The 16653-nt window shown below is 43.7% G+C and overlaps 1 protein-coding gene across 1 annotated transcript in view; it reads left to right on the top strand.

The window, feature by feature from the left end:
• The window catches only part of LOC105946381 (vomeronasal type-2 receptor 26), a 28377-nt gene extending 12152 nt beyond the window's left edge, over window positions 1-16225 (top strand). Inside the window, exons 3-6 of the mRNA XM_018089710.2 lie at window positions 8563-9357; window positions 9798-10025; window positions 13355-13478; window positions 15321-16225. Coding sequence (XP_017945199.2) covers window positions 8563-9357; window positions 9798-10025; window positions 13355-13478; window positions 15321-16225 — 2052 coding nt within the window. The remainder of the gene's footprint in view (window positions 1-8562; window positions 9358-9797; window positions 10026-13354; window positions 13479-15320) is intronic.
• The last annotated feature ends 428 nt before the right edge of the window (window positions 16226-16653 follow it).

A 16653-nucleotide genomic window follows, 5' to 3' on the forward strand; every position in this document is an offset into this window, starting at 1 on the left:
CTTCCTGGGACAGAGGCAGTGTACCATGGCACCTCGGCATGGTTATAGTCACTTGTAGCAATCCATGTATGGGGTAGGCCTGCTGATTCAGCCCCCACAATTCTAAACCTGTAGCGGGCTGTAAAGGTTTGTGGGCTAGATGTTGCAGGTAATAACTATAGTGGATAATTGTCACCTGTGACTCAGTATCAAACAGCGCTTGTACTGGCTGCCCATCTAACAGGATGTCCACTAAGGATTAGGGCCCACCATGTTTCTGTTCTTTGTCACAGAGGATTCTGTAACCTCAGTGGGGTAGCTATCTGGCTTACCACATGACATTGTCTGCACTGCATTAAGGGAATCTTTCCTCTTTAACAAAATGCCCCTCCTTGCCACACCCGAAACAACTGGTAGGGGTAGTGGCAGGTACCCCCTTATGCCACTCTGACAGGGACCTTTTCCGGATTGGGGTTATTGGTGGTACACTCTTTCCAGTGACCTTAATATCCTTCAAGGTAGGTAAAGCAGGGTTCTGCTTTGGTACCCGGGAGGTACCAGCAAAGCATAGGGTTGCCTCCTCTTGGTCAATAAAGCTGGTATCTCTTTTATCCCTCCAGAGTATCTGCAACATGGAATACATGGGGAAGAATGGGGACATCCCCTTTAGTAATTGTTTTAGGTGTAGTGTGTCTACTGCCTCTGCTGTAATCACTTTTTTTGACAAGAGATTCCGCAGCATATTCTCTAGACGGAGGGTGAATCCTCCGAAGACTTCTGTCTCATCTGTTTAAAGTCAGCCAATAACTGGTCAGGGTCCTCATGCTTCCCATATGCTGAAGTGAGGAATTCAATTATGCCCATAGCATTGTAATCTTTGTGACTGGCTTTAAAATGTAACACAATACTAGCTGCAGGGGGGCAACATGCTCCATAATTGGCTGCCTCTTGGTTTGTTCTGAGCAGGCCCATCTAACGCTTGTAGTGCAGACTCCTTCCATGTCTCCACTCTCTCTTCCCCTGTAGGAACCGGCTCTGTGCCTGAAAATGTCTTTAGCTTTTTATAGTGAATCAGCTGCAGCCCCTGAACCAATGCCTCTGTCATTTGGGTTATTGCGTCAGTCAAGGGATGCTCTGACATGCTGACATGCTTAGTTTCACTGGGCTCAGTTACCAGCGGTTCTTGCTTTACTGCGTGCTGCACATTGCAGGGTAGTGATGGCAGCAGCCTCTTTCTTCTACTGGTATAGCCCGCAGTTGAACTGGGTGCTTTACAAGGGGCAACAACACCCTACCTATAAATCACCCGCAGGGAACACAGCATATGGCCCCACTTCTGAATTTAGTGTATTACACACTTTGAAAAGCAGGACTGCATAACTGTCCATGGTTGATCCCTCATCATCAGATGTGCACCCTCTGTGACAGATGGGGAGATTAGTGGAGGGCTGGGCTGGCATTATTAATGGCATATCTGCAGTGATTTCTGCTTTGATCTCAGCAGCGCCTCCAAATGTAGCCCACTTCCGCTACTGCAAGAGATCTAGCACACATTAACCTGCATGTGGCACTACAGGCTTCCTTCCTGTCAGCTCACACAGTGGGTGGGGGCTCCTCCTTCTCTCTCACTTCCTTCCCATCAGCTCACACAGTGGGTGGGGGCTCCTCTTCCTCTCTCACTTCCTTCCTGTCAGCTCACACAGTGGGTGGGGGCTCCTCCTCCTCTCTCACTTCCTTCCTGTCAGCTCACACAGTGGGTGGGGGCTCCTCCTCCTCTCTCACTTCCTTCCCGTCAGCTCACACAGTGGGTGGGGGCTCCTCTTCCTCTCTCACTTCCTTCCTGTCAGCTCACATAGTGGGTGGGGGCTCCTCCTCCTCTCTCACTTCCTTCCTGTCAGCTCACACAGTGGGTGGGGGCTCCTCCTCCTCTCTCACTTCCTTCCTGTCAGCTCACACAGTGGGTGGGGGCTCCTCCTCCTCTCTCACTTCCTTCCTGTCAGCTCACACAGAGGGTGGGGGCTCCTCCTCCTCTCTCACTTCCTTCCTGTCAGCTCACACAGAGGGTGGGGGCTCCTCCTCCTCTCTCACTTCCTTCCTGTCAGCTCACACAGAGGGTGGGGGCTCCTCCTCCTCTCTCACTTCCTTCCTGTCAGCGCAAACAGAGGGTGGGGTCTCTTCCTCCTCTCTCACTTCCTTCCTGTCAGTGCAAACAGGGGGTGGGGGCTCCTCCTCCTCTCTCACTTCCTTCCTGTCAGCGCAAACAGAGGGTGGGGTCTCTTCCTCCTCTCTCACTTCCTTCCTGTCAGTGCAAACAGGGGGTGGGGGCTCCTCCTCCTCTCTCACTTCCTTCCTGTCAGCTCACACAGAGGGTGGGGTCTCCTCCTCCTCTCTCACTTCCTTCCTGTCAGCACAAACAGAGGGTGGGGGCTCCTCCTCTTTGCACAGTAACAACACAGAGGAGACACAAGTGTACACAGCTCCCCTACAGGTGTAATTGTAATTCAGATTTGTACAGCGCTGCGGAATATGTTGGTGCTTTATAAATAAATGTTAGTAATAATAATAATAATAATTGTATGTGCTATGCTAATAACTTTAGTACTTGTGATACTTCTGTCAAACTCATATCTGTGTCCCACTCCTCAGTGAGCAAGAGATATTATTACAGCCCCAAAACTTGGTTCTGGTGCTTATAAAACCCTCCCCCTCACCACACAGCCTGTTTTCTGTGATCCCTGATTAATTGATTAATTAGCCAATCAGGCTCTGGCTTTCCCCAATCAGCTGACTATAAATTCAGAGGCAGCCATGGGGCAGGCACTGGAGCTAACATTCCCTAAGTGCTAATATTTCACAAGTGCTAGGAAATGGCCGTTAAACAAGGCAGTTTGTTTGGTTGGTTTGTTACTTCCGACCTCAGAATGTTTATCCTGCTTTCCTCCTCGTCGCACTTTCATGTTTCTCAGAACATCTCCAGCCCCTTCCTCTACGATGTCAGAAAGGTACAGAAATCTCTGCCTCTCTCCTCTCCTTCCCTCTCAGCACATGGAGTCGTTAGAGTGCTAGCTCCATAGCTCCAACTCTTTCTCCTCACATAAAACAACATACAAATCCCGCTCTCACCTTGCATTCCTCTCCTTCCCGTTACTGGCAGCGGGGGCATTTCCCCCAACCCCGGCCCTTAGCCCATCCCTGTTCTGTTAGGGCCACATTCTCCAAACCCACCCTGTACCCCTTTAAAGTACAGAACCCTTACCCCTATACCAAAAGCCACTGATTAAATATGAAATTCCCGCTCCGTCTGCAACAAACTCACCTCCATCAATGACCTTTTCATTGCTAAATCCTTTAAAGGGGAAGGAAAGGCTAAGTCACTTGGGGTTGCTAAAATGTTAAGCACCCCAAGGACTTGAATCGCTTACCTCGTACCCCGGGCTGGTGCCCCTATTCGGAGAAAACCGCACCAGCCCAGGGCACCTGGGGCGAAGCGCTTCCTCCTTCCGCCTTCCTTTCCCCGAGACTCCAAGTCCGGCGCATGCGCAGTAGAGTGAAAAAGCCGACTTCTCTATTAAAGTTCCGCTATTCCCTCTACTGCGCATGCACGCGCGGCAAGAGAGGAAGGAGGAAGCGATCGCTGCTACCCCGGTCTGGTGCTGTTTTCTCCATACAGGGGCACCAGCCCAGGGTAGAAGGTAAGTGATCTAAGTCACTTGGGGGTGCCTAACATTTTGGCACCCCCAAGTGACTTAGCCTTTCCTTCTTCTTTAACTTACTTAACAATAACTGGGACTTGACTTTCCCATATACCGACCTCCTGGCCGACCTCACAATTCTTTGACATCTTTTCTGCCTGGCTTCCTTACTTCCTTTCCTCTGACTCCCCATCCATTGTACTAGGTGACTTTAACATACCTGTTAACAATCCTAATGCCCCTGCTGCCTCTAAACTCCTCTCACTAACACCCCCCTTTGGGGTATCTCTGTGCTCTGACTCCCCCTCTCACTCTAATGGAAACTCCCTGGATCTTATATTTACAAAATGTTGTTCTGTCTCCAACTTCACTAACTCCCCTTTCCCCCTCTCTGATCCCAATCTGCTCACATTTCAACTCTCGCTAACTCCCCCTACACCCTCTGCTGCCCCCCAAACATACACATACCGAGACCTGCAATCCCTAGAATCCCTAGACCTTTGACTCTCTTCACTCTAACATCCTAACTGTCTCTTGTCCTACTCAGGCCCCTCTGTCTCCTACAGCCACTCGCCCCTGCCCTTAATGAGCTGCTCCTCAAGATAAAATGCATAAGGCCCAAACCACTCCAACCCTGGCACCCTTTTCCTACCCACCCTGGCACCCTGCTCATACCCACCCTGGCACACTGCTCCTACCCACCCTGCCACCCTGCTCAAACCCACCCTGGCACCCTGCTCATACCCACCCTGGCACACTGCTCATACCCACTCTGGCACCCTGCTCATACCCATCATGGCACCCTACTCATACCCACCCTGGCACACTGCTCATACCCACCCTGGCACCATGCTCATACCCACCCTGGAACACTACTCATACCCACCCTGGCACCCTGCTCATACCCACCCTGGCACCCTGCTCATACCCACCCTGGAACACTGCTCATACCCACTCTGGCACACTGCTCATACCCACCCTGGCACACTGCTCATGACCACCCTGGTACCCTGCTCATACCCACCCTGGAACACTACTCATACCCACCCTGGCACCCTGCTCATACCCACCCTGGCACCCTGCTCATATCCACCCTGGCAAACTGCTCATATGCACCCTGGCACCCTGCTCATACCCACCATGGCACCCTGCTCATACCCACCCTGGCACACTGCTCATACCCACCCTGGCACCCTGCTCATACTCACCCTGGCACCCTGCTCATACCCACCCTGGCACACTGCTCATACCCACCCTGGCACACTGCTCATACCCACCCTGGCACACTGCTCATACCCACCCTGGCACACTGCTCATACCAAAGCCCTACAAAGACAGTCACATATACTTGAGTGCCTCTGGCACCAATCCAGATCAGAATCAGCTTTCTGCAGCTACAAATCTGCTCTGCTCTCCTATAATACCACCCTCTCCCTAAATACCTCTCTGCTGTCAAGTTATTGCAGAGCACTTTTGTAAACAAATTTGACACCATCAACCAACATAACCATTCCCCTCCCTCCCTACATGCTCCCCAGTCTCTTCTTGGCTCCTTCTCCCCAGTGACTGAAGAGAAGTCTCAAAACGTTTGTATTCCTCTTACCTTACTACCTGCCCACTTGATCCCATTCCTACTAAACGTCTACGCAATGCCAACCCCTGTCTTATCAAAGCCTTAACTCATCTATTCAGTCTCTCGCTCTCTACTGGAATCTTTCCCTCCCAACTGAAACATGCACTGGTAACCCCTATTCTGAAAAAACCCTCCCTTGATCCATCCAATCCTACTAACCTCCGACCTATCTCTCTGCTCCCATTCATCTCCAAACTGCTTGAGCGCCTAGTATACAACCGACTGACGCTATTCCTCTCTGACAATAACCTACTGGATCCCCTACAATCTGGTTTTAGACAACAACACTCCACCGAAACTGCTCTAACCCGACTAACAAATGACTTCTTATTGGCTAAAGCCAAAACCCCCTACTCACTACTAATACTTCTCGATCTCTCAGCTGCTTTTGACACTGTGGATCCCCCTCTTCTCCTCCAGACTCTCTGCTCTCTTGGCCTTCGTGACACTGCCTTATCCTGGTTTTCATCTTATCTCTCAGATCCTTCAGTGTCTTTTACAGTGGGGAATCATCTTCTCCCTTGTCTCTTTCTGTTGGGGTTCCTCAAGGCTCTGCCCTGGGCCCCTTACTATTTTCTCTCTATACTTCCTCACACAATCAGTTCTTTTGGCTGTCAGTACCACCTCTATGCTGATGATGCTCAGATCTATCTTTCCTCTCCTGATCTCAACCCAGAGCTTCTAACTCGCGTCTCTTCCTGCCTGTCCGCTATCTCCACTTGGATGTCCCAGCGTTACCTTAAACTAAACCTCTCTAAGACTGAACTGGTTCTCTTTCCCCCATCCAACGCCCACATTGTTCCTGAGGTATCTATCACAGTTAACAATTTTACTATCACCCCATATTCCCAGTTAAAAATTTTATTGCGTCTAATTTTTCATGTTTTAATGCACGATTTACTAAAAGTATACTTGCGTAATTTAGACGCAATGCTGTTTGCGTTATTTAAGTCGTGAAGACTAGTTTCGTGCGATATTTGATGGAACATGCGCTAATCAATGCATCGCACACAAATAGTCGCCACGTGCAAAAAATTGCACGCCATATTAGCCATACATGCCATTACTTTCAGAAAATGACTGTACTGAAAATGCCCATTTCCCTGCAAACTGGCGGCTGCATCACTCTAGGGCCAACACAGACTTGAATAAATCCCACTGCAAAGTCCATATTGTGTTGCCAAAAGCTCATGAACTGTACTTTTCTATAATTACCGCCTGCCCCAAGTAGGGGTTAATTTTCACATAGACTAATGCGATATTTAGCGCGTCTAAGTGAATCATGCGCTAGTATTATTTCTGCGCACAAATTACGTGTAAATTAACGCACGCAATATGCGTCTTAAAGCATGCGATAATACTTTAGCAAATTGCGCATTTTTTTCGCATCAATTTTAACGCAAAAAAGTGCAATATAAGTTATTACACTTTAGTGAATCATCCCTCTTGTGTCTCAATCCTTTCTCCTTGTCAATTGTAAGCTCTTTTGGGCAGGGCTCTCTTCAATAGTGATGAGCGAATCTGTCCCGTTTTGCTTCACCAAAATTTTCGCAAATTTTTCAAAAGATTTGCGAAATGGCGAAAATGTTGCATGTCAAAAAAAATTGTCGCCCGCACCTAGGCTATTCTTTTGTTGCCCGCGCCTATTTTTTTGTCGCCCACGGCTATTTTTTTGTTGCAAGGCTATTCTTTTGTCGCCCGCGCCTATTTTTTTGTCACCCACGGCTATTTTTTTGTTGCAAGGCTATTCTTTTGTCACCCACGCCTATTTTTTTGTTGCCCGCACCTATTTTTTGTCGCCCATGGCTATTTTTTTTGTCACCCGCGCCTATTTCTTTTGCCGCCCACGGCTAATTTTTTTGTTGCAAGGCTATTCTTTTGTCGTGCGGCTATTCTTTCGTTGCCTGCGGCTATTTTTTTGTTGCAAGGCTATTCTTTTGTCACCCGCGCCTATTTTTTTGTCGCCCAAGGCTATTTTTTTGTTGTAAGGCTATTCTTTTGTCGCCTGAGGCTATTCTTTTGCCCCCGCACCTATTTTTTTGTCACCCACGGCTATTTTTGTGTTGCAAGGCTATTCTTTTGTCGCCCGTGCCTATTTTTTTGTCGCCCGCACCTATTTTTTTGTCGCCCACGGCTATTTTTTTTGTCACCCGCGCCTATTTTTTTTGTCGCCCACGGCTATTTTTTTTGTTGCAAGGCTATTCTTTTGGCATGCGGCTATTCTTTCATTGCCTGTGGCTATTCTTTTGTTGCGGGCTACAATTTTTGGACGCCAATGGCAAAACATGGAAATTCACTGGGAATCCATGCCTGGCTAAACATTTCGCCCATCACTACTCTTCACCTCTTGTATCGGTTATTGGTTGCTTTATATGTTACTCTGTATGTCCAATGTATGAAACCCACTTATTGTACAGCGCTGCAGGATATGTTGGCGCTTTATAAATACATATTAATAATAATAATGCCTGGTGAATTATTTCACCCATTACTAGTGATGAAGTCAATTATTTTGCTTTAAATAAATGACTAAGGCATTTTGGCTGGAACTGGGTTGGAATAATTACATCTAATGATATGAGTGGGGAGAAAGAGATTCACTGGGACCAGTTTCTCTAGTAGTGGTGGGGAGGAGAGCAGAGCTAGGCCTAAACAGATGGTGGTTATAGGGGATTCAATCATTAGGAAAGTGGACAGGGTAATCTGTCAATCAGATCACTTCAACCAAACAGTTTGCTGTCTTCTTGGTGCCAGGGTTTGGCATGTGGTTGATGGGGTTAACAAATAATTGGGTGGAACTGGGCATGTCTTGGTACATATCGGTACTAATGACAAAATGAATGGTAGGTGGAGGACCTTTTAAGAGTGAATTCAGGGATCTAGGCTCTAAGATTACAGAAAGGTCCTCCAATGTTATTTTAGCGGATGTTTTGCCGGTGACCCGTGCAAAGTCAGCGGGAGCTTAGGGAGCTAAATGTGTGGCTAAAGGGCTAAAGTCTTGGTGTAGGGAGGAAGGGTTTTGTCAAATTTAAGCTGAAGTTTTGCAATACAATTCTCCAATCTCCAAGAAAGTCGCTGCGAATCCATGACTGTCAAAAAAAATCACTTATCACTATCTAGGTATTTATATTGTGAAATTCAGCTTTTGTATGAACCACACACAGTCAGCTTGTACTGTTTCTTTAAAAGAGAAATATGTTATTCTTGTTTCTTTAGTTTTGTATTGATCAGTGCTTTATCATCTCTCCATATCTACAGATCAGTTACGGAGCGACAGACCCATCGCTCAGAGACAGAGCCGCCTTCCCGTACTTTTTCCGCACAGTACAAAGTGATGAAGCCAATTATTTTGCTATAAGTAAATTACTGAGCCATTTTGGCTGGACCTGGGTTGGAATAATTACATCTGATGATATGAGTGGGGAGGAAGAGGTTCACAGTTTGGCCAAATATCTCTCCAGGGAAGGCGTCTGCATTGAGTTTACAATAAAAACCAATACAGTAAATGATAACTATATAAAGCAATATGAAAGCACAATTTATAGAACCTCTACCAGTGTCATTATAATTAGTGGAACAGCTTCTATTACATTTGTTGTAGCATTAACTAATGTTATCAGCGAAAAGACTTTAATTCTTTCATCTAATTGGGGAAATAATGATATTGTCCTTGGATACAATATAATAATATTTAATAACAGTTTGGTGTTTGTGCCACGTTACCATTATGATCTCGGGACTCCTGAAATGAGCAGATTTTTAGAAAATTTACATCCATCAAAATTCCCTGATGACAAGTTAATTGACGATATCTTCCTATTGTTCCATTTGTGTTTGTCAAAAGACCAAAATAAGAATATTTTGTATAAATATACTTCCCTGCGTACTCTCCGAAACTGCACTGGGCAGGAGCGTATTACAGACCTTTACTATTTCAGGGGTGAAACCAATTCTCCCCTAGTGCATCTGGCAGTTGATATAATGTCTCAGGCACTTCATGATATGAACATGTTGTTAATCAGGAAATCCAATCAGCATCCCTATAAGTACCAGGTAATTATCATTAATACTAGGAAAGTGGCCTGTGTATGACTAGGGCTCTGATATAAGGATCATAGATACATAGTAACATAGTCAAGTTAGGTTGAAAAAAGACCAAAGTCCATTAAGTTCAACCCTTTCCGAGTGAACCCCAGGGCATAGTGGGACTTTTCATTAAAATGACTTTAGGTGCAATACAGATGCTGAAGAATAAGGAGTAATAGAAGGAAACTAATGTTCATGCACAGATAACAGAGGGGCCCGAGGTGTAAAGCACTGACTGTTTACAAGAATTAACAATACATTCAAGCAGGATTAACTAATAGTATAATAGTCATATAATATTAATATATGAGAACTGAAAGTGTTTTACTACCTTATTGATACGTCTGACATGACAGAAGGGTCTCAATGAATTGTGATTATAAATGATTTATTCTTGTATGCAGGAGTTGCACCATTTTTTAAAAAACCATCAATACAGCCCCCAAACTGGACCAACCTTCTCGTTTGATGAACATGGGGAGTACATGTCTGGGTTATGGATCTATAACTATGTTTTCATGCCTAATCGTTACCTAAAGAGAAATCTCTTTGGTGAATTCTCCCCCAGGGCCCCCCCAGATCAGCAGCTGAACATCACACCATCAGTAATACAATGGAAGACAAGTAACAATAAAGTGAGAATATTTATCTTAACCATTTTAACATTAATACTTTATTTATATATATATATATAGCATCTTGGGGCTACTTTATGAATGTAAGCACATGTGCAAAGTGTTAGAATTGGTTCAAAATTGGGACTGCACTGAGGGTCACAGCCAAACCTGAACATAGCAATTTATGGTCAGTGCCAGTGCCATTCTGTCTGGCCTAGAGCTCTTACTGTCATCAACTCATTGGGTCATCCTGTCTTCAGTGACTATATAAGGCCAGACAAGGCTGCAGGCTGAGTTATACAGGGAACTCTGAGTATCACTCATGTATTATAAGGGATAATGTACCCCCTACTGTAAATGATAAGGATATTAGCAGTCACTGAGGGGTTCTGTGCCCCCCATATAAAGGCACAAGGCTGCAGGCTGAGTTATACAGGGAACTCTGAGTATCACTCATGTATTATAAGGGATAATGTACCCCCTACTGTAAATGATAAGGATATTAGCAGTCACTGAGGGGTTCTGTGCCCCCCATATAAAGGCACAAGGCTGCAGGCTGAGTTATACAGGGAACTCTGAGTATCACTCATGTATTATAAGGGATAATGTACCCCCTACTGTAAATGATAAGGATATTAGCAGTCACTGAGGGGTTCTGTGCCCATATAAAGGCACAAGGCTGCAGGCTGAGTTATACAGGGAACTCTGAGTATCACTCATGTATTATAAGGGATAATGTACCCCCTACTGTAAATGATAAGGATATTAGCAGTCACTGAGGGGTTCTGTGCCCCCCATATAAAGGCACAAGGCTGCAGGCTGAGTTATACAGGGAACTCTGAGTATCACTCATGTATTATAAGGGATAATGTACCCCCTACTGTAAATGATAAGGATATTAGCAGTCACTGAGGGGTTCTGTGCCCCCCATATAAAGGCACAAGGCTGCAGGCTGAGTTATACAGGGAACCCTGAGTATCACTCATGTATTATAAGGGGGTAATGTACCCCCTACTGTAAATGATAAGGATATTAGCAGTCACTGAGGGGTTCTGTGCCCCCCATATAAAGGCACAAGGCTGCAGGCTGAGTTATACAGGGAACTCTGAGTATCACTCATGTATTATAAGGGATAATGTACCCCCTACTGTAAATGATAAGGATATTAGCAGTCACTGAGGGGTTCTGTGCCCCCCATATAAAGGCACAAGGCTGCAGGCTGAGTTATACAGGGAACTCTGAGTATCACTCATGTATTATAAGGGATAATGTACCCCCTACTGTAAATGATAAGGATATTAGCAGTCACTGAGGGGTTCTGTGCCCATATAAAGGCACAAGGCTGCAGGCTGAGTTAAACAGGGAACTCTGAGTATCACTCATGTATTATAAGGGATAATGTACCCCCTACTGTAAATGATAAGGATATTAGCAGTCACTGAGGGGTTCTGTGCCCCCCATATAAAGGCACAAGGCTGCAGGCTGAGTTATACAGGGAACTCTGAGTATCACTCATGTATTATAAGGGATAATGTACCCCCTACTGTAAATGATAAGGATATTAGCAGTCACTGAGGGGTTCTGTGCCCCCCATATAAAGGCACAAGGCTGCAGGTTGAGTTATACAGGGAACTCTGAGTATCACTCATGTATTATAAGGGGTAATGTACCCCCTACTGTAAATGATAAGGATATTAGCAGTCACTGAGGGGTTCTGTGCCCATATAAAGGCACAAGGCTGCAGGCTGAGTTATACAGGGAACTCTGAGTATCACTCATGTATTATAAGGGATAATGTACCCCCTACTGTAAATGATAAGGATATTAGCAGTCACTGAGGGGTTCTGTGCCCCCCATATAAAGGCACAAGGCTGCAGGCTGAGTTATACAGGGAACTCTGAGTATCACTCATGTATTATAAGGGATAATGTACCCCCTACTGTAAATGATAAGGATATTAGCAGTCACTGAGGGGTTCTGTGCCCCCCATATAAAGGCACAAGGCTGCAGGCTGAGTTATACAGGGAACCCTGAGTATCACTCATGTATTATAAGGGGGTAATGTACCCCCTACTGTAAATGATAAGGATATTAGCAGTCACTGAGGGGTTCTGTGCCCCCCATATAAAGGCACAAGGCTGCAGGCTGAGTTATACAGGGAACTCTGAGTATCACTCATGTATTATAAGGGATAATGTACCCCCTACTGTAAATGATAAGGATATTAGCAGTCACTGAGGGGTTCTGTGCCCCCCATATAAAGGCACAAGGCTGCAGGCTGAGTTATACAGGGAACTCTGAGTATCACTCATGTATTATAAGGGATAATGTACCCCCTACTGTAAATGATAAGGATATTAGCAGTCACTGAGGGGTTCTGTGCCCCCCATATAAAGGCACAAGGCTGCAGGCCATTCTTAACTGATTCTGAATTCTAAGTTACATATATAAATTAGAATACGGAGGGGTTAACATTTTCAATGTTCATGTTTCTGTGACAATAAGTCACATGATTTTAAGGATTTGGATTTGGTTTGGCCAGGAGCGTGGATCCTGGATCCTAATTCCTGTGGGCATATAGGGGCTCATGGATGGGTTCCGGGAGTTGAGTACCAAACCCTTTAGACATGAAATGGAAATAAAGTCAGAAAGAGAGAAATACAGCAGTGGAGAAAAACTGATTGTCTGTGTAAGATTGGGGTGTGAGGAGAATGTGATGAGCAGGAATCTGTTCTGGAGGCTGGGAATGATAGGTTGGAATCTGGAAACCTTTACGAGCAACTTTACAAGCAAGTAAAAAAGTATTATGTGTAAAACTGTGACTGGGATCCATTACTGAATGACTATAGCTTGTAATGTAGCCATACATACAATGTTTGCCATTGTATGTAGAGATTTAATCGGTGTTGGTTAATGTTTTAACATCTTAATATATATATAATATAGCAAAATGATCAGTTTATCAGTTGTTGGCAGACAAACAATATTGGGTTGCCCTCTTTATAAATAAATGTTAATAATAATAATTAATAATAAATATTAATAATACGCTTAATTCATCGTAATGCTAATTTTCACCGCAGGAAGTTGATGCAGATGTATTAACACCAGCGATCTTTTGCCAGGGTGAATTTTCACTTCCTTGGTGCAAATCTGAATTTATTAGCAGCACTAGGAAACTATTTTATTCTAAAATGTAGTGATGGGCGAAATAACTTGCCAGACACGGAGTTGCAGAGAATTTCTGCGTTTCATCATTGGTGGATCAAAAAAAAATCAACTTTTTTTCACCCTACAGGGCATGTGAGTTCTCACTAATTTCTGTGCATTTTTTATGATTTTTCTAGATCCCAAGAGCTCAATGTTCAGACAACTGTCTCCCCGGCTACAGGAAGGCACCAAAGCCCGGAGCCCAGTCCTGCTGTTATCTCTGTGTCCTGTGTTCTGAGGGAGAGATCTCCAACACAACTGGTATAAATGCATGGTTTTTAAAATTGTATCAAGTATTATTGCTTGAAAGTCTCTAAAATGATAAAAACACTGAGCATAAAGAGTAGAAATGAGCATTGGCATCAATAAATGTAGTTTCCTTGTGCCAAAAGCATTGGAGCCAATGGGTATTTATCTCTTTTTTATTTCCCACAAAAAATGCATTGGAGCCAATGGATGTTTTTTTTCATCCATTGAGGAATTCCAATTCCAATGTTGTGCAAAAAAAAAAAGTATATTGTTTTTGGCTTAACAAAATTAAAAACTTCAAATACTGCTATTGGTGTTTTTTTCTCACATTTTTTCCCAGTAAAAGCAGGGTCCCCTAATTTGCCTCTCTAAAATTCACCAAAAATGTTTTAAAGTAATCACCTTTCCCCTCAACCAGAGTTGTTTAATAATCTAAGCTTCCTGCCTAGCTGCGAAAAGGGCCAATTGGACAGATGGGCTACAATAATAAACCCACCAAATGATATCACTTTATTGAGAATGGAAAAGTAATCCCCATAGGCACAATACAACAGTGGTGGGGCTGGCACCCTAGAAACCAATGGAACGATATACAAGTTACTAATTATTTGAAGTCAATAGGGGTGGAAAAGGTAACAAGACCCCTTATCAGTTGGGGAGGTCAACTACAACAACTTAAAAATATCCTACCCCATTGCACAGCAACAGAGATACAAAGGGAAAAAATGTTATATATGGTTCAATGGGAAAAGGATAGATACCTGGGAAAAAATAATTACAACGGCTCACAAGGGCACAAAATCCAATAGGATCCAGGAAGCAAATTTTGAACTAATGAATAGATGGTATAGGGCACCCCACTTCCCACATATAATAAAGTACCTCAGGTAGGCTGGAGATGTAACAATGCTAAGGGGACCTATAGTCACATTTGGTATAGATGCAATACAATGAAACCCTATTGGAAAGTGTTTGATACAATAGAAAAAATAAGACCAAGGATGTTTTTCAATTAAAAAGTAATGGTTCTTTTTAGACTAGATAAGGACAATCAAAAAAATAATACAAGACACGTTAATTATACATCTGCTACACTTTGGAGGAACCCCGATATACCGCAAAAAATGAATGGATAAAATAAATAGACTATAAACAATTGCAATAGCAGAGCAAGAATAAAAGTACATTGGAATAGAAATGGAAAAGCTCTCCAGAGAGATTAACAAAAGGCACTAAACTAAAGCTGATAAAATATAATAATTAAAATATAGAAAAATGGAGGCACTATTACCTGCTTCACCCTCAGCAGTCTTTCCATCTCTACAGCAAAAGCATTCATACCCATAAGCTGTGTTTGGTACAGTTTTCTGATGTCTATTGTTTTTTTCCCCCCCACTCTTCTTGACTTCTGTACCCCACATAATCTGAAAAATGAAAAATTTGATGAAGACTTACAAAAAAATAAAACATTTTTGAAAAAAAAAATATAGATAAGCAATGTGTTCTGGGTTTGGTACTTGGAATCCAAAATGGTGTAGGATTATTATAAACACTATCAGTAGGTGAAGGCATGTGTGGCAATAAGAGGGTTTTACTAAGGGTTTTATTAAATAGGAGAGACTGGCCACTCCCACACCTATAATGGCCACTCCTACACCTATAATGGCCACTCCTACACCTATAAGGTCAGAACATTGATAGAAACATCGCTGATTACTGTGAATCGTGCGTTAATCAACCAATTAGAGCAGGGATATCTGTAAAGATTTTGCCTTATATTTCTAATTTAGTTCTAGCCCTGAATGTTTTAGCAACACTTTTATGAAGTCCAACATTCTGCTCTTATATTTACAGACAGTGTGAGCTGTATCCCATGCCCAGATATGGAATGGCCCAATGAGAACAAGACTCAATGTTTTGCCAGGATGGAAGAATTTCTTTCATACAGTGTTGATGTTATTTCTGTGTTTTTCTCATTCATCTCACTTCTATTTTTTCTTATAACTGAAGTCATACTGGGAATTTTCCTTAATTACCGGGACACCCCCATAGTGAGAGCCAACAACCGGAGCCTGAGCTTCCTCCTCCTTGTCTCCATCAAGCTGAGCTTCCTCAGTGTGTTTCTGTTCCTCGGTCGCCCTGTGGATATAACCTGCATGCTGCGCATCATCACTTTTGGAATCACCTTCTCCATAGCTGTCTCTTCTCTCCTGGCCAAGACTATCATGGTTTGTGTTGCTTTCAAAGCCACCAAGCCAGGGAGCTCATGGAGAAAATGGCTGGGAGTCAAACTGTCCAATTCTGTAGTCTTGTTCTGCTCATCCATTCAAATAATCATCTGCATGACTTGGTTGGCCATTTCTCCTCCCTTTCAGGAACTGGACATTCACACTTCCCCTGGAACCATCATCATTCAGTGCAATGAGGGCTCAGCTATTGGCTTTTACTCAGTTATTGGGTATATGGGGCTTCTGGCAGCTGTTAGTTTTGTTTTAGCATTTTTAGCTCGGAGCTTACCGGACAGTTTTAATGAGGCCAAGTACATCACTTTCAGCATGCTGCTCTTCTGCAGTGTTTGGATCACAATGATCCCGGCCTATCTGAGCACCAAAGGCAAAAACACTGTGTGTGTGGAGATATTTGCCATACTCACCTCAAGCGCGGGGCTTTTAGCCTGTATATTTCTGCCCAAATGTTATATTATTTTATTCAGACCTGAAATTAATACAAAATCCCATTTACTTGAGAACAAATATTGATAATATTCCAAGTAATACAGACACATTATATAAATAGCCTGTATGGAAATATATGTTTTGTAGCACTGTTAAAGTTCGGTTCATGTTGAGAAGCTTCATCTGTTTTTCAAAATATATCCACTTTTAAAATAAGATTTAATCCCAAAAGAAGTTACACTTTTACATACAGAATTTAACACTTTTAACAAGATATATATATTTGTGGTTCATATAATGTACAAACATGTAAAGTATGAGAGGCATCGGAGTAAGGCCTAGATACCGGGGGAATTACTGATAGCAGTGCCATGAGGTGAGTGCACATAAGTCATACACCGGAATAAAGGCATGAACAAGAAACATATCTGCTTGTATTACTAACCTAGGGGCTGGGGATGGATAATACCTACCAACGATGCTTCCACAGGGCTGGATGGGGTAGGATTTAT

The sequence above is a fragment of the Xenopus tropicalis genome, chromosome 1 (genome assembly GCF_000004195.4).
Source record: "Xenopus tropicalis strain Nigerian chromosome 1, UCB_Xtro_10.0, whole genome shotgun sequence".
Lineage (NCBI taxonomy): Eukaryota > Metazoa > Chordata > Amphibia > Anura > Pipidae > Xenopus > Xenopus tropicalis.